This window comes from Medicago sativa, chromosome 4 (genome assembly GCF_051527215.1).
Source record: "Medicago sativa cultivar Bolivia chromosome 4, Bolivia_mono, whole genome shotgun sequence".
NCBI classification, from domain to species: domain Eukaryota; kingdom Viridiplantae; phylum Streptophyta; class Magnoliopsida; order Fabales; family Fabaceae; genus Medicago; species Medicago sativa.
In genome coordinates, this window is record NC_140752.1 from 7,555,219 (window position 1) to 7,581,460 (window position 26,242).

General features: G+C 34.0%; 1 protein-coding gene, 1 non-coding gene and 2 pseudogenes across 3 annotated transcripts; 3 read left to right on the forward strand and 1 right to left on the reverse strand.

Moving 5' to 3' along the window:
- Positions 1-4,394: 4,394 nt before the first annotated feature.
- On the forward strand, positions 4,395-4,501 carry LOC146925925 (small nucleolar RNA R71). Its single transcript, XR_015009075.1, has one exon. It is a non-coding gene; the product is annotated as a small nucleolar RNA R71 (small nucleolar RNA).
- A 3,598-nt stretch (positions 4,502-8,099) lies between these two features.
- Positions 8,100-12,028, forward strand: LOC146925926 (glycerol kinase pseudogene; annotated as a pseudogene).
- Positions 12,029-17,138: 5,110 nt separating this feature from the next.
- LOC146925927 (glycerol kinase-like) lies at positions 17,139-21,480 on the forward strand. Its single transcript, XM_085758361.1, has 4 exons — positions 17,139-17,362; positions 18,344-18,565; positions 19,635-20,592; positions 21,095-21,480. The coding sequence occupies exons 1-4, from the start codon at positions 17,229-17,231 to the stop codon at positions 21,338-21,340; spliced, it is 1,560 nt and encodes a 519-aa protein (XP_085614487.1). The 5' UTR covers positions 17,139-17,228; the 3' UTR covers positions 21,341-21,480.
- Positions 21,481-22,332: 852 nt separating this feature from the next.
- On the reverse strand, positions 22,333-24,984 carry LOC146925928 (replication protein A 70 kDa DNA-binding subunit C-like; annotated as a pseudogene). The gene is made up of 7 exons (XR_015033988.1): positions 24,696-24,984; positions 23,992-24,260; positions 23,811-23,907; positions 23,461-23,658; positions 23,194-23,346; positions 23,011-23,088; positions 22,333-22,897 (listed from the first exon to the last, which is right to left on the reverse strand). The product of XR_015033988.1 is annotated as a replication protein A 70 kDa DNA-binding subunit C-like (transcript).
- Between the last annotated feature and the right edge of the window lie 1,258 nt (positions 24,985-26,242).

The following is a 26,242-nucleotide window of genomic DNA, read 5'->3' on the forward strand; positions in this document are numbered from 1 at the left end:
CTTTCCCCCTAGATTCAAAATCACCCTAAGCAGTGCTGCAAAATTATTTATTTGTTTCATCTCCGCGTAGGAAGTCTTTTTGGATGTAATTGTCCTTTCCCCCTAGCATTGATGAATTTGTTTCACTTTAAGTTCAAATTAAGGAGTCACCACCACAATTAGGAAGTTAGGATGTAATTGTCCTTTCCCCTATATGTTGGTGCCATTCTCCCGCCCCATTTAACATTAACAAATTAATAAGAATATAACAATTAAGAACAATTTGATTAATTTTCCCACACAAACTTATACTACTTTTACTCTTAAGACTTTAAAGGGTCTACGTTAACACTAAAGATAGAACGTGTTCCTTAAAATACCTATTCATACATTTACTCAAGGATTGCAACCGGGTGCTTTTCTCATTGGAGAATTTCACAATAAAACATGACATGGGCATAGCAAGAACATAAGAAACACAAGAAACTACTTTTACGTACAAGAGGCAACCTTTAAGAAAGAGACAAAACAAAAAATTTCATGCCATTTTTTACATTAAAAACAAGCTACTGGTCATGCCTCTTGCTATAAAAACAAAACAAAAGAATAAAGTTCAAGGGAGTTTGGGAACACTACGACTCTAGACACTTAATTAGCCCCCCCCCCCCCCCCCCACACACTTAGGGGAAGTATTGTCCTCAATGATTCAAAGAAAAAGAAATTAAAAGAGAAGAAGAAGAAGAAAGGAGAAGAAAGAAGGAGTAGAAGAAGAATGATAGAGATAGGAAGAAGAAGAAGAGAGGAAGAGGAAAGCTCACATTTGTTTATCGAGGTCCGTAAGGAGGACCTTGAAGTTGGAGGTGTTGCATCATCCGACGGAGCATCTCATTATTTTCATCATTGACACGGTTGCCCCTTTGAACTTCATTGCGAAGGCCGGATATCTCAACACCTTGCCTTTGTTGCTCGGTGCTCATCCTCTCGATCTCATTATGAATCCATGTCCATCTTTGATTTTCATTAAGCTCGCCGGCTTCATGGCCATGGTTCCCCTCTTGGTGCAAGTTAGCACCTTCTCCCTCATCATGGTGCAAGTTAGCACCTTCTCCCTCTTCATCATCTTGCTCACCAAGAACCTGCACATCATTAACATACAACCAATTTTCTTCCACCTCGGTGGTAGTCCGAGATGGGTTAGGTAATAAAAACACGATTGGCACATTTAGCTTAAGTTGGTAATGGAGCGGTGGACGATGTTTTGATGAAATTCATAGCAATAAGGGTTTCTATGTTAAGCCTATTGTTTCCCTCAATTGGTTTGATCCCCTCATCTTCACCTACTCCAAAACACCTAGCTATATATGTAATGATGCCACCCACCACTATGTCTCCTCTACCGGCCGGTCTAGTACCGATAAAGTCTAGGTAATCAATCAAATAAAAACAAGTATTGACGGGGTGGTTGTGGAACATTGCCCATATCATGAACAATTCATCGGTTCTAGTGTTTCCTAGCTCGGTTCTACCCCAAATAGTGCAAGCCATTACCCTTTGGAGGTACCTAAGTACGGGGTTGTGGATGTTGCTAGCTTTGTTGGCTCTAGGAACATAGTTGGAAACGCCGGTGATACGTGTCCAAAAGGCAGCTGGGTCATAGTTATCCGGTTTTAGGCTAGGATCCCAATGATCATGAATATATCCTTCATTTGCAAAACCTAAGGCCTCACAAAAGTGCTGAAGTGACATGTCATAATCAATATTCATCAACCGAAAAACAACTCTATGGTTAGGGTTATCAAAATTCAACTTATCTTTAGTGAAAACAATTGAGCTTAAAAATTCATAAGTGAAGTTTTCATAACCCCGCATAGGTTTCAGCAAATCAGTCCAACCTAACTTTCCTATCATCCTAGAAACATCATCAAACAGCTCTAGCACATCTAAAGTATTGGGATCAGGATAACGAGAAGGATGCAAGTGTTTAGAGATTAGAATTTTATACCTGTCCCGTTGCTTGTTGTTTTTGAAGTTTATTCCATGATTCTTCACTTGTGCTTGCTTCTTTGGGGGAGGTCCTCCTTGAGAGCTTGCTGGTTCTTTACCACTTCTTCTTGAAGCCATTGACCCTTGTTGGAATTGGTTTTGAAGGTTTAAGGTTTGGGAGGATTTGTGGTGGAAAGGATTGGTTTAGGGTTGGGGTTGATGTTTAAGGAAGGTTTGTTGGTTTGGATGTGGAGATTGGTTAAGGTTTTGTGGTGTTTGGGTTAGGTTTTGAAAGATTAGGGTTTTGGTGAATTATGGGTTTGAATGGGTGAAGGATGTTTTTGATTGGTGGTTTTTGTTTTGGATGAAGTTTGTGGTTGATTGGTGAAAGAATTGAGTGAGATATGAGGGTTTGAAGGTTTGAAGGTTATGGAGGTTTAGAGAGAAGTTTGAAAGATGAAAGAGGGTTGTTGTTTGTGAATGAGGAAGAAGAAGGAAAAAAATTGTGTATATAGGCAACAAGAACACGGGCACGGCCGTGCCACCCATGGCACGGGCCGTGCCATCTTTCTGACTTCAATCTTCAATTTTTCTTTTAAAAACTTGGCACGGCCGTGCCATACCTAGCACGGGCCGTGCCACCTTTCTGGTCCTGGGGCTTCAAAAATTTTCCATTTTTTCGAATCAACTTGGACAATTACCTACAAAATATCTTAAAACAAAGAAAAACAAAACAAAAGCAGTAAAATGCGTGGGTTGCCTCCCACGAAGCGCTCTTTTAATGTCATTAGCTTGACGGTTAGAAAGAGTCCTTAGAATGGATCAAAGATATCATATTGTGTAGATGACGCTATAAAACGTTCTTTCACAACATGATCGTTAAGCATGCAACAAGAGTAAAGAGCGGGACCCTTCATAACATTTTCCAACTCGTATCCTACCATTTGATCACTCACTTGAAAGACCATCCTACCAAGTTTAACATCAATGAGAGCTCCTGCAGTTGCGAGGAAAGGTCTACCTAGGATTATAGGGACGTCATCGTCCTCTTCAATGTCAACGACTACAAAATCAGTAGGGATGTATATCCCCTCTATCTTAACAGGTATGTCCTCGACAAATCCTACAAGTTTCATGGTAGAACGATCAACTAACTTTAATTCCATTTCGGTAGGTTTCAACTCTCCTATCCCTATCCTTTTAAGAAGAGACAAAGGCAGCAAACTAACACTAGCTCCTAAGTCACATAAGGCTTTGTTTATGGTTTCATTCCCAATTTCACACGGTATGGCAAAGCTACCTGGATCTCTAAGTTTGGGGGTGCTTCTTGGATGATTGCACTAGTTTCCTTAGCCAAGGCTATTGTCTCATTATGCTCTATATCCCTTTTCTTTGAAAAAATTTCCTTTAAAAACTTGGCATATAGAGGCATCCTAGACAAAGCTTCAGCAAAGGGAAGTTTAATGCAAATTTTCCTAAGTATGTTAACAAATTTTTCAAACTTACCCTCTAGTTTAAGCTTTTCAGGATTTAAGGGGGATGGAGTTTTGTTTTCTTCAAGTGGTTTTGCTTCTACTATCACAACTTTATCACCTAAGGGCTTGACATTTTCTTTCCCAATGTTTTTAACCTTAGCAAAAGTTTCGCCTAACTTACTACCCCCAAAAGATATGACATTAACTTGGGCTTTGGGATTGGCTTCGGTTTGACCAGGAAAGACTCCCGGTGTTTGGGAAGAGGTAGCCACTTGTTGGGCTATTTGAGCGATTTGAGTTTCAAGCATTTTAGAGTGAGTAGCAATAGAATCAACCTTGGTATTGAGCTTGGAAAGAGAATCATTCAGAAATCCAGTTTGGTTTTTAAGTTCTTGAAGTTGTTTGTTTTGGTTGGCAATAGAATTTTCCAACAAAATTTCCAAATTGGATTTCTGAGTGAATCTTTGGTTGTTTGCATAACCGGGTGGTGCTACTTGTCCATAGGGATTTTGGTTTTTATAAAAATTTTGATTTTGTCTCATCCCTTGGTTGTATTGAGCATAATTCATTTGCTCAACACCGTTAATAGCACTACCTAGTTGGCAATCAACACCAGCATGACCAGTTATACCACATATTTCACAAGAAGGAGTAGAAGCAGAATTGATAGCACTAACATTGAGTTTTTCAAGTTTTTCAGTTAGTGTATCAATTTTAGAAGCAAGGTGGTCATAGTTAGAGACTTCGTGTATACCTGCCTCCTTTTTGGAGGATGAAGAACTAGTGATGGCTCTCTCGTCGGTCCATTTGTAATGATTTTGAGCCATGTCTTCAATCAAGGCATACGCCTCCGTGTAGTTCTTGTTCATAAGTGCTCCACCTGCAGCTGCATCAACAGACATCTTAGTGGTATAAGACAAGCCATTATAAAAAGTGTGGACTATAAGCCACTTCTCTAGGCCATGGTGGGGACAAAGTCTTAGCATTTCTTTGAAACGCTCCCACGCCTCATAGAGAGATTCCCCATCTTTTTGGTTGAACCGCGTGATTTGGTCTCTAAGTTTAGCGGTTTTAGATGGTGGAAAGAAACGGGCAAGGAATGCTTGCCTCATCTGATCCCATGAAGTAATGGAACCGACTTCGAGGGAATGGAACCAAGCGCTAGCTCTATCCCTTAAGGAAAAGGGAAAGAGATGAAGTCTTACGGCTTCTTGGTTCTCCTTCATGGTTCCACTAATTCGTAGGAAAACAGAGATTTGAAGATTGGGATCCTCAGTGGGGGATCCCGAGAATTGGTTTTGCTGCACCAAGTTAAGTAGGGCAGGCTTAATTTCAAAATTGTCATCCTCAACCGTTGGGTACACAATAACAGCTTGTGGCTCAGCCGTAGACGGCGTTGCATACTCTTTGAGAGTGCGATTGGCCATGACGGTGTTATTTCGTGCGTCTCTCTTTCGTCTATGCAAATACCTTTCAATCTCGTTGATTATTACAACTCGATTTCTGGTTTTTCGCATAGAAAATTGAGAACCCAAAAAGTTAGTGATAACAGAAAAATAAAAATAAAAATAAAAACAGAAAAAGAAAGAGAAGAAGAGAGAATTCTAATCACTAAGAAAAAGCTAATTAAATTAGTTAACTCCCCGGCAACGGCGCCATGTATGCTTTGCATTTTTGTCCAAAAATGGTGATATGAGATGTTGTTGTGATGAATTATTGATGAATTCATGGTAGTTAGTTGCTGATGTTGTTGAGAGATATTGTTGTTGATGATTAAAACCTTGGGTAATCATAATTGTGGTGTTTGCTATGAACTTGTGTTGTTTTTGAAGTTTGATGAAAAATGGGTCAAATGATGATTTTGTTAAGAGAATGTTTTGGGACAAATTTTATATGGATTTGAATGTCTTTTCATGTTTAGAAATGTTTAAACAAACTTTGGGATCAAATTTGAGCTTTGGGAAGTCAAAATTGGGGTTTTGGGGTGAAAAAGTGAGTTTTTCTCGTAACAGGACTGTCCTAACTCGCCACAGCGAGTGGGAGGCGAGTTGGAGGCGAGCAGGAGGTGCTCCCTGTGAGCTTACTCGCCTCGCGAGTAGATTTACTCGCCACGGCAATCTGCACAGTGGTAGCATCCCCTGTTTCGCGTTCTTGCGTCTTTTTCCCTCGTTTCTGTTTTGAATTGGCTTTCGGTGTAAACATGAAAGTTGTAGATAATTTTGTTAGCTTTCCAATGGCTTTGGTTTGACTTGAAAATGACTCTTGGTTTTTGAGTTATGAGGAAAATACTCCAAGGAGGTGTTAGAGAAAATTTTACAAAAAATCCGCATAACTATTTCTAAGTCGACCCAAACCCTTTGGATTGTTTCCAAACTTTAAACTTATGTTTTATGAGTTCAATTAAGGTGTTTAATGGTATTTAAACTATGATGTGGTGAATCTAACTTGTTGTGATTTGAAAATGGAAATTTTTGTGAAAAGTGATAAAGTGAGACGAACTTTGAATTCTTCGTGAATTCATCGTATTTGGCCGATGAAATGCTTATGTAAACTCTACTGCACATATAAGTGACTTGTGAGAATACATGGCATAGGCAATTGAGCTTGTAGAATTGGCTTTGGTTCATAACCTCTAGTATTTCTAAGTTGTGACTTTTGGAGACGAACTTGGTAGAAAATGACTTTAAGAGTTGATTGTCTTATGAACCCTTTGTGAATAGATTAATATGACTATGAAATGGTGTATGAATGGTTGTTGAGTGATGAACATGATGTTGTGATCATATGTTGTAGTTGTTCCTTATTTTGGATTGTAAAGAACTATGTGGAAAGGTGGCAACTATATGTTGATTTATGTGGAGATGATTGGTGATGTATTTGTGTATGACAACTATATGTTGCTTGTATTGTGAATGTTGTTGGTGATTGTATATATGTGAAGAGGTGGTGAATTGTCGTTGTTGTTTGCATATATACAAATATTGGTGATGTTGAGGTGAATTGTTTGTGTGAACATATGCATTGTAGTTGAGTCATATATTCATGCATACATGACTGATGGTGGTGGATTTTATATCCAATTGAGGTGATTACGATGTTTTTGTTGCATCGAAGGTGACGACCTTGAGGTGATTTGGTACCACATGCATCTAGAAGAGTCTAGAGCATCATATGCATTTGATTAGTTGATGAGTCGTGTCATAATTGAATATATGACTTGGTGAATTTGTGGATTTGTGAAATTTGGTGAATGTTGTGATTGTGTGGATTGGTGTATATGTACATTGGTGGATTTTGTTGATGGTTGTGAATAATTGAATTATGCTCCAATTGCATGTCTTATTTGTTTGTGCTTATACACTTGGTGAATCTATTTGATGATAATTAATTAGATAATAATGATGAAGTGAGAGTTGTATATGTATATGCATATGATGTGGTGATTTCCTTGATGATGATGATTAACTGCTTATAACTTTGAAATGTTGAATTGAACCTTTGAATTAAATATGTTAAGTGGAGAATAAGGTGAGTAATCCTTTTTTTGATTGATAATTGATGAACTTATGTCGATGATTTGTTTAGAGATTGGATATGCTTGCTATGCCATGTTAATAATGTGATAGCTTGAAATGTAAGTGATGGGGGATAATAATCATGTGATGCTAGTATTCTAGGAGGGATGGTTTTGTATATGTGATATGTATGATTCCTTGAATGCTATGTTTTCATATGGATTATGATGATGTAATGCTAACCCTCAGTGGTTTACCACCTACCTTTCTGTATGGACGGGTAGATGGAGTGCAGGATGCTTAGTTTGTTGCTTGATGATGCAGAGGAGTGAAGTTCCTCTTTTTATGCAAGCGTCTAGATTAGGGCTCTGATCTAGGGTAGTTCTTGCATGTTGTTTTATTTGACTATGTATTGTGGAGTTGAGATGTTACTTGTTATTTGAGATTTAGAGAATACATTTGTATTTTGTTGAGACTTGTAGATGTTTTATGATTATATGTATGTTCCGCTGCTATGTTGTGTAACATGATCTTTATGCATGTATTTTTGTAGTTTGATTCGAAGACGTAGCATCTATTTCTAGAATATGTTTGTATATTCGCGCTTTTTACCGCTTATTAGAAATTGGGTGATACAATGATGCCCACAATGTTGTATTAGAACTACGAGGTATACTAGTAAGGCTCACATTGCTCTAGTTGTGCTTGAAATAATTTTGCTTCCAATTGAGAGATGTCATAGATTCGATGCACAAAGATTATGGAGCATATAAACCTAAGAAAGATAGGATTTTACTTAGGTTAATGGTGGTGCAATTGTTAACCTTTTGATGCAAACCCAAGCTTGTTCTGCGAAACTCTTTCTTTAATTTAATTCCACATTTTAAAATTTTCGATATTGTTTAAATAACCCGAGCCTTGTTTGGCTTAACAACTTAATTAAACGCTTATAACATAAACACTTGTCTTATAAGTGCTTATGTATAAGCTAATTCTATAAAAATAATCAAATAAATTCAAATTGTGATCATTCATTAATTACCCTGAAGAACTTATGAAAATAAGTTGAAAACAACTTAATGACATAGCTTAAGTTATTTCCATAAACTTTATCAACAGCAGTCTCACAAGTGCTTATGTATACACAATGGTAGCTCTGAGCATGTTTGTACCAAATGTTTGTGCTCTACCAATTAAGGCTCTAATTAAATATATATAATATAACTAAATTATATATATATAAGTGTGTGTGAATGAGCGTGCACACGTGCGTGCGTTTGTGATATAAAAAAGATAGGGCATGAAGGTCGTGATTCACACATGATACTCAGTCTTAGGGACGACTTTGTATATGTAGATAAGCTCAACTTATATCTTACCTTTCTTTACTTAATTAAATTTTTTATACTTATCTATACTTTATATAAAGGGAATATATGGTTTTAGGATGACGTTTTCACTTCCAATTATACCCTCAAGCAAATTTCACTATAAGAATGCTATTTTGTTGGTGTGACTCAAACATACAAAAACTAATAGTATTATATTTGTTATATTGTTGGTATCATTGAAAAAGATATGTATAGTTTGTTACAATAACAAAGTGCAAAATATACATTATCTATACCTTTAATTTTAATCAAAATTTCATCAAAACTATTGTTTGTAAGTTATATATCATTTCAAATGAACTTGTCATTTTAATGTAATGGTAATTCTGTTTTTGATCCTTAAGGAATTGTTTGTGCAATGTTCTGATTATTTCTATCAATCAATCCAGTGCTAGTTGGTGCACTACATTTCTTTGTTGTTTTTTTGCCATAATCAGAAATGTTGTTGATGTTATTATTTTTGAAATACGAGATTGGAAAAGGAGTTATCGAGTGGTAGAACGCACTTTGCAGAGAGTTGTAGTTTGCCTACTAGTACATATTTCAATGCTTTGAAACTCTCGTGGTTGATGGAAAATGCGGATGTTGTCGAGGAAGCTATTGAGAAAAAAAGATGCTTTGTTTGGAACAATAGAGACTTGGTTGATCTGGATCTTAACTGATGGAGTGAAAGGAGGATTGTATGTTAGAGATGCTTCAAATGTATCCTGAACAATGTTAATGAATCTAAAAACACTCAACTAGGATGAATCCACCTTGTAAGCACTTCAAATACATCCTGACATTTTGCCTAAAATTGTTAGTAATTCAGAAGCTATTGGCAATGTTGCTTTTGGATGGACAATTGCTGATATCCTTATCTCTGGATGTTTAGGTGATCAACATGTGGCAATGTCTGCAAAAGCGTACTATAAAGGAGAGGCTAAAAGTACTTATGGTACAAGTTCTTCCATTCCACTGAATACCAATGAAGGAGTGGTTAAATCAAATCATGACCTTTTATCTACTATAATATTATAAGCTTGGTTCGAATGCTCCAATCAATTATGTACTTGAAGGATCTGTTGCTAATGTTGGAGTTACGGTGTAGTGGCTTGGAGACATTCTTGGTCTCATTCCAAACGCTAAAGATATAGAGGCTCTTGTAACGCCCGTCTTAATTTTTTTTAATTGATTTAGCGAGGTTTTAAATATATTTATAAATATATGCTTATATGATTTATGATTTAAGTAATTTACATGATTGATGTGTGTGAATTATATGATTCATGAAGTTGAGTGATTTATATGATTTATAAATGAATTATGAAGAGTATATGATTTTGTGAAGTTGTTACGTTGGGTGACTTATTTTGTTATTAAATAAAATAAGATATGAAAAAAAATAAAAATAAATTACTAACAAGTGGGGCTGTGTTGTGAGGTGAGTAAGTTTAGTGGTGAGAAGAGTAATACAAGTATTATAAATATAGGATTAGGTTGAGAGAATAAGTTTTACAACGTACGTGAACCGCTTTTGGGAGAAAAGGGAGAAAAGTCAGAAAAAGAGAAGAACAAAAAGGGGCTGTCGATTTCTGCAATAACCAGGTAAGGGTGAGACTAACTTTCAATATTATTAAGGGTATGATTCTGAGAATTGAATTTAACATGATTAGGTTGAGTTTTGGTGAGAATTGGGATTAGGGTTAAATGACCGATTTGATGATTAAACCATGAAAAGATGTTAGATTGATGCAAAATTAGTTTACAAACCTTAGATATTGTCTAGGGTGTTAATTAGATGCCATATGGATGAAAGAATCATGAAGATAGGTGAAAAGTTGTGATTTTTAGGTTTCTGGCCGTACTGACATTCATCGCTCGCAACTGCGAGCGGAAACACTCGCAACGGCGAGCTGCACCCCATCGCTCGCAACTGCGAGCAACGTTACTCGCAACTGCAAGTAAGACCTTTGAGCTCGCCATTGCGAGCCAATTACTCGCCACTGCGAGTTAGGCTGTTAGTTGCCCGAAATTGTTCCGATGCGAACCTTTCGCACGTGTAGTCATGAGTTGATCTTAGAAGTAAGAAATAGGGTTGTTTAGGATACTTTCAGAAGTTCCAGAAGTCTGTTTAGGTGACTGAGATTAGTAGTGATGATGTATAAGAATTATTTAAGATGCTTTATGATGATAAGTTGTTATGATTCATTCCCTTTAATGTTGGTATGTTATTTAAACGCTATTATATGTTGTATCTTGCTGCTGTTTATTGCCGTTGACTATTAAATGTCTTGAAGTTGCATGAGTCGGTCTAAGCTGTCATGATTTAAGAAGTTGTCCATTTTAATGGAATTGTATAAGATGTTCACGTTGTTGTCCAAGTTGTAGGAAGATTGTGTTGTTGCATAGTCGGCGATGGGGGCTTAATGCCTGACAGGTTCTTTATGACCTTAGCGATGGGGGCATAATGCCCGACAGGTCCAAATATGACCTTAGCGATGGGGGCTTAATGCTTTGGTGGTACCACATGCATAATGAAGTTGTCTAAGTTGTTGTTGAAGTTGTCTAAGTTGTTGTTGAAGTTGTAGTTGCATTGTAGAGTTGTCATAACTTATATTTAATGATGATTTAACGATGATGTCTGACGATGATGCCTTGATGATGATGTTTGTTTATGATTTGATGGTGATATTTTGATGATGATGTCTGTTTATGATTGATGAAGATAATAATATGATATTAAATGATTATTAACGCTGATGTTTATGATGTCTTAAGTTGTAAAATATATGATGATACTTGATTATGATTTAATGATGATTTTTGCTTATGAATTAGAGATGATAATTGTTTACGAACTAATGATGATATTTGATAATGATAATTAAATATGATTCGATATAATGCTAAATGATAAATGTTTTATATGTAAATGATGATTTATGTTGTTAAATGCATTTTGATGAATTATATGTTTAATTTATTGACTGTGAAATCTCACCCCTTTTGCGTATATGTTGCCTCGACCGTTGGTAATGTGCAGGTAATAAGGATTAGAAGTGTTCGTGAGAGGACTCCTCACTTGTGTCTAGGTGCTCTGATACGTAACGGGATGGGGCTTGCTTTCTTATATATTCCTTACGTGTCTTTATGAACTTTTTACGAATAAGTATTGAATCAAATTATGAGATTTTCTGATAAGGCATGCGTGCCAAGACTTTAGTATGCTGAACTATTTTCCGCTGCATGATTTTAGATTTTGATGTTGAATTTGAGAGATAATTATTATTATTATCCATTTTATGTTTTAAAAGAAGTATGTGACATTCCGTTTGTGATTTAAATACTCTGATTTATGATGAAATTTTTATGTTGGAAAAACGGGGTGTTACAACTCTGACATTAGAGGTTGAATCTAATTGTAGTATTCACTTCGTTTATGCTTTCAATGAATTATTATCTTCGTGGTGGCATGATGACAATCACGATGTTTGTATTGGAATTAAAGCTTATATTAGTAAGGCTCACATTGTTCGAGTTGTGCCTGTAAGAATTATTTTTCAAGTGAAAGATGTCATAGATTCAATGAACAAAGATTCTGGAGTAGATTATTCCAAGAAAGATGAGTGTTTGTTATTGATGAACAATTGTTAACAACTTGTTGATGTTTAACAAGGTTTGTTTTGTTAAACTCTTTCTTTAATTTAATACCATATTTTTTAACTTTTATATATTCGTTAAATAACCCGGGCCTTGTTTGACTTAACAACTTAATTATGCGTTTAAAGTATAACTACTTATCTTATAATTGCCTATGTATAAGCAAATTCTATAATAAATGATCAAATAAACTCAAATTGTGTTCATTTCATTAACTACCTTGAAGAACTTACAAAAATAAGTTGGAAACAACTTAATTACAATATCTTAAGTTGTTTCCATAAGCTTTCTCAAAAGTATTATCACAAGTGTTTATGTATGTACAATGGTACCCCTGAACATGTTTTGCGTGTGCGATTGCACAAGGCCCCATAGTTTTAGGGGTACCAATTGGTTGTGCTATGCTAGTCAAGGATCTAATATAACAGTATATAAGCGTGTGTGCGCATGAGTGCACGTGTCCATGTGTGATATAAATAGATAGGGCTTGAAGTTCTCATGGGATGACTTTGTGTATATAATTAAGCACAAGGGATATTTTACCTTTTTTCACTTGATCAAATAATTAAGGCTTAAATAGTGCTTCGGTCCCTGCAAATATGGCCCGGTTGAGTTTTGGTCCTTGTAAAATAAAAATTCAGAAATCAGTCCCTGCAAAATTTTCTGTCTTTTAAAAAAGTCCCTGGGCCCACCGTAGCTGCTAGGTGGCACTCTGATGCTGACGTGGCACATGCTGACTGTGCATAATTGCCCACGTGGCATCTGACGTGGCATATAAATTAATTTAAAAATGTAAAAACAATTTTAAAAAAATGTGGAAATTAATTTTTGAAATAAAAAAATTGAAAAAATCGAAAAAATAAAAAAAATTATTTTTTTAAAATAAAAAATATGGATTTTAATTTTACAAATTAAAAAAAAAATTAGAATTTTTGTTTGAAAATTATAAAAACAAATCTGAAAATTATAAAAAAATTCGAAAAAAATCTGAAAAATTAATTTAAAATCTGAAAATTATAAAAAAATTTCGAAAAATCTAAAAATAAATTTAAAAATCATAAAAAATTTCCGAAAAAATCTGAAAATTATAAAAAATTTCCGAAAAATCTGAAAATAAATTTAAAAATCATAAAAAAATTCTGAAAAATTCTAAGCCTTTGTTTAATTACATATTTGATCGTTCAATTCAGGAGGGAACATACCAAATGGAGCTAATGTAATGGCTTCTAAAAGCAAATTTGATGAAAAGATAGAGCCATCTTCTGCAAAAATTATTTTTTCCTAATATTTGGAAAATATATTTTATTTTTTAATTCTGGATTTTTTTTTCCAAATTTTGGAAAATGCATTTTAATTTTTTTAAATATAAATTAATAGTTTTTAATATTGAAAAAAATCTGAAGATAAATTTCCTAATTTTTTTTAAAATTTTCAAAAAAAGCTATGTAGCTTTTTGTTTTTTTTTATTTACGAAAATTAATTTCCGAAAAAATAACGTTTTTCCTAATAGTCTTTTATGAAAATTCTAATTTTAAAAAAAATATTTTTTTCAGAAATTTCAGAATATATAATATTCAAAAAATTAATTTTATACAAAAAAAAATTCAGAAAATTATTTTAATATTTTAAAATTTATTTTCAGAGTTTTTAAAATATTTTTTTAAAATTTAATATTCGGAAATTTTTTATAATTTTCAGATTTTTTACGGAAATTTTTTATAATTTTCAGATTTTTTACAGAAATTTTTTATGATTTTTAAATTTATTTTAAGATTTTTTGAATTTTTTTTATAATTTTCAGATTTTTTTTCGAAATTTTTTTATAATTTTCAGATTTTTTTTTATAATTTTCAAAAAAAATTCTAATTTTTTTTAATTTGTAAAATTAAAATCCATATTTTTTATTTAAAAAAAATAATTTTTTTATTTTTTCCATTTTTTTATTTCAAAAATTAATTTCCAGATTTTTTAAATTGTTTTTACATTTTTAAATTAATTTATATGCCACGTCAGATGCCACGTGGGCAATTATGCACAGTCATCATGTGCCACGTCAGCATCGGAGTGCCACCTAGCAGCTTCAGTGGGCCCAGGGACTTTTTTAAAAGACAGAAAATTTTGCAGGGACTGATATCTGAATTTTTATTTTGCAAGGACCAAAACTCAACCGGGCCATATTTGCAGGGACCGAAGCACTATTTAAGCCAATAATTAAATTTTTAAACATATGCTATATTATTATGATTATACATATCCATATATCCTATCAAAGAGCAACAACACGCGACCTTGTGTGTACACATGATTACTCAGTTTTGAGTTTTTTCAATTGCAAATATCATATTCGTCTTCAAAAAGATCTTAAATTTAAATATTGATTAAATTATAAGTTTATAACTTTTCAACTTACAAACTGTACTAAGTTTAGAGTGTGAGATTACAAAAATATATAATTTTACAACTCATAAATTTGAATTTAATACAAGAGAAAAAAATATTTGTACAACCATTTTATGATAACTTTTTCTCTCATACTCACATGATATTCTTATCCTCTCTCTTCCTTTATCTCTCTATTGTTTTTGACCAATAAAATCGAGAAAAACAAAGTTGTCACCATAGATTGTGGAAGGAAGGGGTCTAACAGGAATGAAAGTTTTTGAAATTTCAGGCTTCCATAGTTTAGTTTATTTTAATTATAAACAAGGAAGGAAAGAAGCTTTCTCGTGGGTCCCACAACAAAAAACAATCCTCACCAAATAGGAGAGAAAGGTTGCAGAACGCGTATTTTTATTGAAAAGACATAAAACCCACCACCTTTTTTTTATAATATATAATTGTTTTTTTTTTACTAATAATATATAATAGCTAGAGCAATGCTATATTCAGCGAGATATTTACTCGCGAAGACATCACGATAAAAGACCAGCCAATTAAAATTTATTATTTAGCGGGAAACATGGTGCCTCGTTGACAAATACAAGTGAGTCATGCAATCAATACATGCAGTTTTGCATTCTTGAAGATTTCAGAATGATTTTGTCGCTAGACTTAGCATATTCCATAATAGCTATATATCTCTTAGTATCGAAAAATATTAGGTGGCAAATAATTTAGAGAAATGCTAGGGTCACACCTTTTAACACTCTCTTCTAACACTCTCCAATAATAATTGGCCATGTCATTCATTTTTTTAATTTAATTACCTGTTAACCGGTGGTACATGTTGCTCTGAACTGTTGAGTCAAAAAAAAAAAATTGCTGAAAAGACATTAAAAAGAAGAAGAAGCAAACTCATCGTCTTCTCCACACAAACCTCCGGCTCATTCTCCCTCTCATTTGTCCATGGCTTTTTCCAGAATTTTCCGTTTTTGGTTTGTAGTTAATATCCCGTTTTCTGTAGAATTTTCCAGATCCAATCTAATTTTATTTAGATTTGTGCAATTATTCCTCAATTCCTTTCCTCTGTTGCACCATTTCCGTTGTTGACAGAGGTAACAAATTTGACTCTCCACAAAAATCTCAAAAGGCAAAACGTATGAATCAAAACGAAATCTCAACAAGCATTCAATTTGTTATTTTAGTCTTTCAAACAATAAGAACCCTCTATTTACAATTTGGTTAAACTTGGGTGAAATGCTAAGATTTCCATCAGATAGATGAGGATTTGTGAGAACATGAGGAGACAACGTTGGTGGGACTTGGGAGTTGAGCACCGAGTACGGTTTTTTTTTTTAAGCCAAAAAAAATAATACAATACATGGTTGGCAAAATGAATCCGGTATCAGGTAAATGAATAATGACATGGCCAATTATTATTGGAGAGTGTTAGAAGAGAGTGTTAAAAGGTGTGACCTTAGCATTTCTCAATAATTTATATTTACATTATTGGTACATATGCTATATTAAAATAATCCGTTATATTAAATTAATATTGTATAATACATGTATGCATATATCATTTTTATGAAAGGGTATAAATGTCATTTATTAAATATAGTTCATTCTTTCCTTCCACTTTCTATTCACTTTTAGTATAACCAAACAATCATCAAATCATTTCACTTTCTACTCATTTTCTTCTTATTTTCTTTCCTTTAGCTTTCTTTTCTCATCCAAACAAATAGGGACAACTAATTTTCAATATTAAGTGGCGTTGATTATGACAGTTGGATTTCACGTTCCTTAAAAAGAAAAACAGTTGAATTTCATGTGAATTGGGAGCAGTATGAAATCAGAAAAAGAGATAAATAAAATCACACAAAAAGTTTGACCAAAAAAGAATACTTTCCAAAAAGAAAAAATCACTCAAAACAGAAAAAAAATAAGTGAAAATCGCACAATAATAAATACTCTTCCAAAAGTGAAATAAAAAATAAGGCACATTATAGTAAACCAATAAAAGCGGAGAGAAAGAGGAAAATGAGTGATCACTAGTATAAATAAGAGTTATTACTGCTAAAAAAGAACTTATCCTTTATCCACAAATAAATATTAAAAAAAACAAATGAGATACACATATTTCTTCTAATTTAACCAAGATTTTTGGATTTGAATCCAACCCAAAGCATACGACCTCGATAAGATTAATTTATCGTCCATTTGAAACCTACAAAGGTGGAAGTATTAATCTCTATAGTTTTTTTTTTACAAAAATAAACGATAGTCATTTATTCAATTGATATAGTACATTGATACAATACAGATCCAAAATCGCTAAAAACGAAAACGATAAATCTATGAATAAACTCACAACATCCATATTAATAGCCTAAAACGACAAAAATATTTATGCCTACAAATATGACTATATCCAAGTCTCCAGAACTCATGATGTCTTCTGATCTGCAACGTTAATAACGCCAAAGTTATTGATCAGATATGCACTTGCTCCAAATTAATCTTTTTATCTAAATCAAATAAACACTGTACTAAGACGAAAAGTAAACACACACCACAGAAAGACAAGAAATTAAGATAAAGAGACTAAATCACAGAAACAAATGGAGATAATGAGATTTTATAAAAAGAAAATATTAAAAAAAAAAGGTGATAAAGTTGGTGATCGTTCATTTATCTAAAAACGTGGATTGACATCAGCATTCCAAAAGAAACGGCAATTCATTTATTAGTCAACTACGTTTTTGTTCATCAAATAACCACAAATTCAATCATCAGATATCACAAATAAATACAACATCATCGTATTGTTGTGTCTCAAGAACAACAAGAACAAGACAAACATGTCGAAAGAAGATGTTTTCATTGGTGCAATTGACCAAGGAACAAGCAGTAGCAGATTCATAATATATGATAAATCAGCTAAACCAATTGGATCTCATCAAGTTGAATTCACTCAGTTCTATCCACAAGCAGGGTAATTATGAATATGATCACCTCTTTTTTGTTTTTTTATTGAAAATTTTGATGGGTTTGTTGTGTTTTTATAATTATGGACTGTTTTTGTTGTAAAGTTTTGTTTTTTTATTGAAAATTTTGATGAGTTTGTTGTATTTTGTAATTATGGATGCCCCCCATGTTTGTTTTTGTCGTAAAGTTTTGTTTTTTGATTGCAAATTTTGATGGGTTGGTAAGTATGGTCTCACTCCATTTTTGTTTTCATTGGAGTGATCAGTCATTTTGATTCTTGAATGTGTGAGGCGATTTTACTGTGACCCATGAATGTAAACATGCCTAAATTTGTCTTTCAGTAGTCGGTTTGATCCTCAAATGTGTTTTGTTAGTGTAAAAGAGACACTTGAGGAGGCTTATGGATTTTGTTTTCGTTGGAGTGAACTGTCATTTTGATTCTTGAATGCGTGAGGTCGTTTTACTATAATCCATTAATGTATCAGATTTACAAAATTTGTAAATCTGACGCTCAAATGCCAAAATTTGTCTTTCGATAGTTAATTTGATCCTTGAATGTGTCTATTGTTAGTTAGTTTGGTCCATAAAAGACACCCTTGAAGATGCGTATGTAATTTGAGAACCTAGATGCCCTGCTGTAAAAGATCCGATGTTTAAACACTGCAGTTGATTTCACCCATCGATTTGAGATTGGTTGGTTCAGATTACACTTTCAATAACAATCCCGACCATTGATTCAAGATCGAGCGGTTAAAATCAATATCTGTGGCACGTGCGTGTAATCCAATTGATACATTCAGGACTATGATGATAGTGTACTGAAATGACTATTTACTCTTTTGATTGTAATATTTCGTTATTTTGTTGAAAATATTGATGGGTCGGTAATTATGGCAGTATCCTATCTTTGTTTTAATTGTAAAGTTTTGTTCTTTTGTTGAAAATTTTGACTGGTTTGTGTTTGTTTGTTTGTTTGTTGATTTAACAGATGGGTGGAGCATGATCCAATGGAGATATTGGAGAGTGTGAAGGTTTGCATTACCAAGGCAGTGGATAAGGCAACAGCTGATGGATTCAATGTGGACAAAGGATTGAAAGCTATTGGTCTCACCAATCAAAGAGAGACTACTCTTGTTTGGAGCAAATCCACTGGTGCTCCTCTTCACAATGCTCTTGTTTGGATGGACGTTCGTACTACCTCTGTTTGCAGGTCCTCTTTTATTCTTCTTCTTACTTTTCCTGAATTGATGTTTCATTTGAGTAAACGAGGACAATTCATTTGGCTAGGAGACTATAAAACACTAACACATACACAGACAACAAACACAACATTGACAATAATTTGAGAAAATGGAAGTGATTGACTGTATCCACATGTGTCAAACACCGGATACATATTTAATTTGAAGTATCTGTGCTACATAGCTGGGATATTGATTTCTTGTAAGCAAAAAGGCATGTACATATGACCATTGTAGGAAATGGGTTCCTCATGGCCAACATTCAGTACAGAGTCGTTATCTCAATTGTTGATCTAGATCAGACAGTTGAGATTCTGGGTTTTGAATTTGTCAAGATCACGACGTGAATCGTCTGATCTCTATCCAATGGCTTAGAAACGCTGACTGCACTGACAGCAAGAAATCCAATCTGAAGGGAATCTGGGTCCATCATTGTGAATAATAAAAATAGGTGTGTTTGAATCTTGTTTGATTATGGGTCCCTAGCAACACAATCTTCTTTTAATCACACTCTTTGCCCATTCTCTATGTTTGGATAAATCAAACTTTTAGAAAGCAAAACACCCTTAAATTGATCACTTTTTAAAGAACACATTGACGTGGTGAAAAAGAAGGATTAGTCATAAAGAGCGCGTTGTTAGTATTCATAATTTTTTTTTTTATAGGTATGCTTAATCTAGGACCAATTGGGTCCAACGTGCCTTATAGATAAAGAGAGTATCAGGCCAAGGAAAAATATTCACTAATATTTTTGTGTAAAACATATCATCAGCTGTACAACTATCACCCTCCTGATTTCATTATATAGATCATATGATTTCATTTCAAACGAACTCATCGTTTTAATGTGGTGGTAATTCTGTTTTTGAGGGATAAGGATCTGTTTGTGCAATGTTCTGATTATTTATTTTGTTCAATCAAAATCCAGTGCTAAGCTTTTGATGTTAGTTCCATGGTTGAAATTGGTGAACTACTTCATTCCTTTGTTGCTTTTTGTCATCCTCAGAAATGTTGTTGATGTTATTATTTTTGAAACAGGAGACTGGAAAAGGAGTTATCTGGTGGTAGAACACATTTTGTAGAGAGCTGTGGTTTGCCTATTAGCACATATTTCAGTGCTTTGAAACTTCTGTGGTTGATGGAAAATGTGGATGCTGTCAAGGAAGCTATTAAGAAAAAAGATGCATTGTTTGGAACAATAGACACTTGGTTGATTTGGAACTTAACCGGTGGAGTGAAAGGAGGATTGCACGTCACTGATGCTTCAAATGCATCCCGAACAATGCTGATGAACCTAAAAACCCTCAACTGGGATGAATCTACCTTGAAAGCACTTCAAATCCCAGCTGAAATTTTGCCTAAAATTATCAGTAATTCAGAAATTATAGGCAATGTTTCTTCTGGATGGCCAGTTGCTGGTATCCCAATCGCTGGATGTTTAGGTGATCAACATGCGGCAATGCTTGGACAAGCGTGCCGTAAAGGGGAGGCTAAAAGTACTTATGGTACAGGTGCTTTCATTCTACTGAATACCGGCGAAGGAGTAGTTAAATCAAACCATGGCCTTCTGTCAACTATAGCTTATAAGCTTGGTCCGAATGCTCCAACCAATTATGCACTCGAAGGATCTGTTGCTATTGCTGGAGCTGCGGTGCAGTGGCTTAGAGATGGTCTTGGTCTCATTACAAATGCTAAAGATATAGAGGCTCTGGCATTAGAGGTAGAATCCAATGGTGGTGTTTACTTCGTTCCTGCCTTCAACGGATTGTTTGCTCCGTGGTGGCGTGATGATGCTCGTGGGATTTGTATCGGAATAACAAGGTATACTAGCAAGGCTCACATTGCTAGAGCCGTGCTTGAGAGCATATGTTTTCAAGTAAAAGATGTTATTGATTCAATGCACAAAGATTCTGGAGCAGATCAATCCAAGAAAGATGAGTTTTTGCTTAGGGTTGATGGTGGTGCAACTGTTAACAACCTCTTGATGCAGACTCAGGTTTGGACTAACTTTGCGTTTTGTTCTATGAAACTCTTTCCTTCATTTAGTTCCATATTTTCTATCTTTTCGATATTGTTTAGCATAACCTGGGCCTTGTTTGGATTACAAGCTTAATTAAGCGCTTCTAGCATAAGCACTTATCTCACAAGTGCTTAAGTATGTAGATAAGCTCACAAAGGATATTTTGCCTTTCTTTACTTGAGAAAATAATTAAATTTTATGCATATATTATATTGTTATATATACCAATATCAAGGGAATACCAACTTTTGGTGTAACCAATTTTACCCTCTATTAAGACTATTTTGTTTATCATTTTTCCCTTCTTTACCCAATCAAAGAGAAAAAGAAAAATAAGGGACTGAAAAAAGCAGACTGACCGACATGTTAGTACTTGTCTGCATGCTCAGAAAATGTTTATCTTGATAGGTTGATACATATAAACTTGGTCACTTTTTATCACATATATGATAGAATTTTTGTTGATAATGTTGGGCAGGCGGATTTGTTGGCAACTTCAGTAATTAGACCAGCTGACATTGAAACAACAGCACTTGGAGCAGCCTATGCAGCCGGATTAGCTGTTGGGATTTGGAAAGAAGATTTCGTTTTCGATTCGAAGGACATGCTGAAGAATGCTAGTGTTTTCCGTCCTCTAATGGTTGAAGAAAATAGGAAAAAGAAAGTAGATTGTTGGGGAAAAGCTGTTAGTAGATCTTTTGACTTAGCAGATCTTTCTCTTTGAGATATAGTCTTGTGCAATTGTTATTTTATATTTTTAATGTCATCTACTTCGTGGTACACATTTTTATTTTAGCATTGGTTCCTTTAATGAAAGGAATAAATATATGTCAATCATTTAACAAGATTGACATTTTGTTTGCATTTTGCTCCTTCATTCCTAAGTATACTTGTTCTTGTTCATGTGGGACTTTGTTAAATGTAATTTTTCTCTAATATTTCTTCTTGATTTGCATGCTTGTTCCTCTGACTTTCGTTGATTAGGAATAAACACATAAACATTAAGATAATTGCACTAGTCATTTAGTTTGGAAAAGTTGATTATGAAATTGAAGAAGTTGAATGTGGTTGATTGCTGCTAACTTGTGTTGGAGGAAGAAGGGTTGTGTAGATTAGTAGGGGAATTTGGATTCTGTGACAGTGAAGAAGGTGTTCGACACTATAATATTAAAATCCGTAAAAGGTTTGGTATGCTCAAAAATGGCCATGAATGGTAAAAACAAATGACTCTACTTGGAAACTTGAACTTTAATATCTAGCTTTGTAAAATCATGGTGTAAGTGACATTAGGTTATGAGATTTGGATTTGACCGAATAAGCAGACATGTGTGAGATTGATTTTGACATGAATGTTTCACAGGTATATGTAGTATACTAGTAATAACGCCCGTGCAACGCACGGGATACTTCAAGTTATAAGTTATATATGTATATAAGATTTGCAACTATTTTCAACTTGTTAAGGTCTCATCATGCATGTTATTCTTGTAGTTACTAATTAAATCTTAACAAAACTTATCGTTGAGATTCAATTCTTAAATATTGCTATATAAAGTACATCCTAACTAATGTATTTAGCAAATCCTATTATAAAGTGATGTTATTTAAAAAGTATTTAGAACTAATAAAAAAGTGTTAAAAACCTTTTTTTTTTTTTAAAGAAAAGTGTTAGAAAACTAAAATGCAAAACTGAACAAAACACAATAACAATGAGGATTAATTCTAAAAACCCGACTGCAGCTTTGAAATTTGATTGTCTACAAAGTTAACATTACAACAATAACATAGAAGCCCAAAACAAACTTATGGGACTTAGATGGATCAATCATACCACAAACAAAATGCCCAATATAACTGGGTCTTACAAAGATTCGAAATACTTAATAATAATAATAAACTAAAAGTCATCCATGTTTCCCTATTTGGTGGGATGCCACACTCGACTCTAACAAAAGATCCTCCATATGTGGGAGTGGTACGGATTAAGAAAACAATACTTGAAATAAAGACTGATACGATAAAAGGAAAAACATAATGATTGAGCTGCAAGCCATTATCACAAACTTAGAAGACATCAACTTCCTAGCTAGATCTTCTCAATTTTGATACTCCGCTTCAACAGTTTGATAGGAAGGTTCAGATCTTCATCTGCTTCAGCAGTGGGTGAAACCCTTTTACCTCCCTTGTTTTCAATCACCACATCAGAAGTACCACCAATGCCCAATCTGGTAACAGCCTCATCTAGTTCAACAACAGCAGATGAAAACTTGGGCAGCAGATCCTGTAAATATACATTGTGTTTGTTAAAGTCCAGCCATTAATTAATTTTGAATGTTATGTTTGTTTGACAGAATGAGAGATAAGTAAGGTACATCTGATAGTGTTTATAAGTACCTGGCTCACAGCAAGGCTGGCAGAATCGATCACAAGTTCCTTCCCTTTGGAAGAAGATGCAGTCAAAGTCTCAAGTCCCTTAAATTAATGTGTGATTAAAAACATTAGACATTAAGTTACAGGTTGGATTTTGTTGTTAAATTACATTATAGTTGAATTATAGAGTAAACAATTAACTTATACCTCAGACAGCACAAGAGCTGAAGCACCAGCCTGAGAATCACCACTATCTCCTGCCAATCCACTCAAAGAACCAGCCTGAGACAGCACAAGAGCTGAAGCACCAGCCTGAGAATCATCACTATCTCCTGCCAATCCACTCAAAGAACCCCACTCCTATCAAATTGAAATTGTAAAACTAACATTAATTAAATACCATTTCATACATTAATTAAAAAAATAAGTTGAAATGAATACTTATGATTATAGAAAAGCAAAAGAAATATTTACATTCCTATAGAAGATTGCCTCCTCCTTCGCCCACTTGGTCTTAAATTGATTTATGATAACTCCATCGGTGCATATCTTACGCACGCGAAAGGACTGTTCAAACCTAGGACTTGTATCCGCTTTGCATTCAACCTTAAACAGGTAAGTGGACTTGACCAAAGCAGAAATCTCGGCTGGAAGAACTCCAGGAGCAGCATTCTGTGTTAAGAATGAAGAATTTGAACATATTATGCACATAAGTCTAAAGCATTCTTAAATTCTCAACAGTTAACATGCAAAAATTACAGATTAATAGGGAATCTTAGAATATATTTTGAAATGTTAACATAGACTATTAAATAAGGAAGTACCCATCTGCTTCGAGAGCAATCACATTAAGCTTTGTAGTCTTTCCATGACGATCGTATTCACGTTCAGAGCCAACTCCAGTAAGCATTCCAACCACATCTAATGAAATTTATAAATATTAAGCAAGCATTCAAGAAGGAAAAAAATGATATAAAGTTAAGAAGTGGCTCATGAAAGACTAACCAACTAAGACTTCATCATCACAAGTGCCTCCACATATTTCAGATATGGGAACAAACTTAAAGGGAGAGCCAGTTACAATGGCAGAAGACAGAGGCATAACTTTAGAAGAAATCTGGAAGTTAAGCTTCAATGGATGTGTAGTGGTTTTGTAGCTACCATTATTAGTGGCAACAGTCAAGTTCTCAAAAAGCATATACTCCGCCTTCAGCAATTTGGCTCTGGAACTTGTAAAGTAGAGTCCTCTTAATGGAGGCGTGAATCCGACCTCCCTGAAAATAGGACATCAAAATCAGTGCTTAAAAGTTGAAAGCTTTAAACTTATGTTAATATAAGTTGTATCATTAGACAATCAGCACAAAATTTAAAACAGAGTTTAAGTACTGATTTTTTAATGTAAAATCGAAGTTATAAAATCAGTACAGACTTAAAATCAAAGTTAAAAACTAAAAAACTGTTTTTGACAATAACTGTTAGCCAGTAAATATACAATAAAACCACATAAAAGGTAAAAGCTTTAAACTTATTACTTAAAACTACAATATCAATACAAAATCAGTACTTAATTAAATACACAGTTGTAAAAAATTGTTGTGATGATAACTATTAAGCACTAAAACTACTATAAAACTTCTTACAGAAAATAAGTAACATTATTAGCTAAATAAGAACAATAAAACAAAAAAAAAATTGAAAGTAATTTTAACCTCAGCATCCATAAGAACCAATTCAACAGAGAAAGGCAATGCATTTTTGTTTAAATCGTTGACCAACCACAGCCTAAGGATTCTGGCCTTAAGATTCCAACATGTTTCAGAAGTGTTAATTTCAGAAATTGAGTGAAAACTCTTGGCCATTTCAACTTTGAAAACAAAAGCTTTTGAAAGAAAAAAGAGGGAGAGTTTCTGAATACAATGTTGGGATTGTGGTGTGAGTAAACTTTCAATATTTCCCCCAATTTATAGAACCCCGAGTCTACCACATCATCTATTAAAAACCATAAAAAAATTACACACAAAATAAAAATTTAAACTTACATTGTTATCAAGGCAGAAGGAATCTCTCCACAGCTGCCCTAATTTTCTGATAATGGGTAGATTTTAGAGTCAACTTTGTGGAAAAATATTGAATTAGTGGAATCTGATTGAGAAAGGAAATGGGTTGGTTTTTGTGAATTGGGGATATGTGTATTTAGGTTTAAAATATGAGGAAATTAGGGTTAGATAATGACATAAGGTATAAAGTTTTACTGTGAAACCTTGTTTAGATAAGATTCCTGTGCTACTATTAGCCTGCATCATTGAGAGGGAAATAGACTTTTGAAAAACTTGCATGAAATAAGGGTTGTGGGAAGAAGATGAAAACCTGGTATCGGGGAATGCTTCCCTGTTGGGTGGGTAATCAGTGTTCCGGTTGACCAATTTTGTTTGTCATTTTGTTTTTGTTTGTGAGTTAAAAGGCCGACGAAATCAAATGGGCCTTATTTGAAGCCCAACCCAATTAAAATGAATTTGAAGGCAATGAAGCTATTTGAAGCCAGTGACGTTGGTGATTCCATTTTTTTTGTCTTAGAGCTAATTTGAAATTTGAAATCGAAAGCTAAATTAGGATAAAACTTGTACTCTGTAATACTTCTGATTAATAGGTGGCATTGCTTAGAAACCAACACCTGTAATTTGTTGCTATAAAGGTGTGAAGTAAAGGTCTAATATTAAGATTTCAACCAAATATGTAAAACATTAGTTTATTACAAAGTTTTTCCAATCTTTAGCAATGTCACTAATGGAAAGCATTCTTAAAACACCTTAAGAAGCAATAAAATATACACATATCAACATAATAGAACCAAGCCCTGCACCAATGAGAATTAACCCAAAGAATTATTGCCAATCCAATGACAAGTGTGACATAAGATGCAGCAAAACTCCAATAGAAGGACTCCATATCAATTGCAGTCTGATTTTGCATTGTCTTCAATGTTGAGAAAGATAATAATTCTTTGTTCTGAACTCCACTTCGATTGTTTCATAAGATATCATGTAGCTATCAACAACAGGATTGTTCAAGCTCAAAGAGGAATTATAGAAAATGTGGAAGGTATTGCCAGGGGTGAACCAAATTTCATCAACTCGAAAAATGGACAATGCCAAATCGATATAATACAAAATTGTATCATTTGAGTCGTCATGCTCCACTGCTACTGATCCGAAGAAATTATTTTCATAATCCTCCGTTTGAAATGGTATATTCTTAA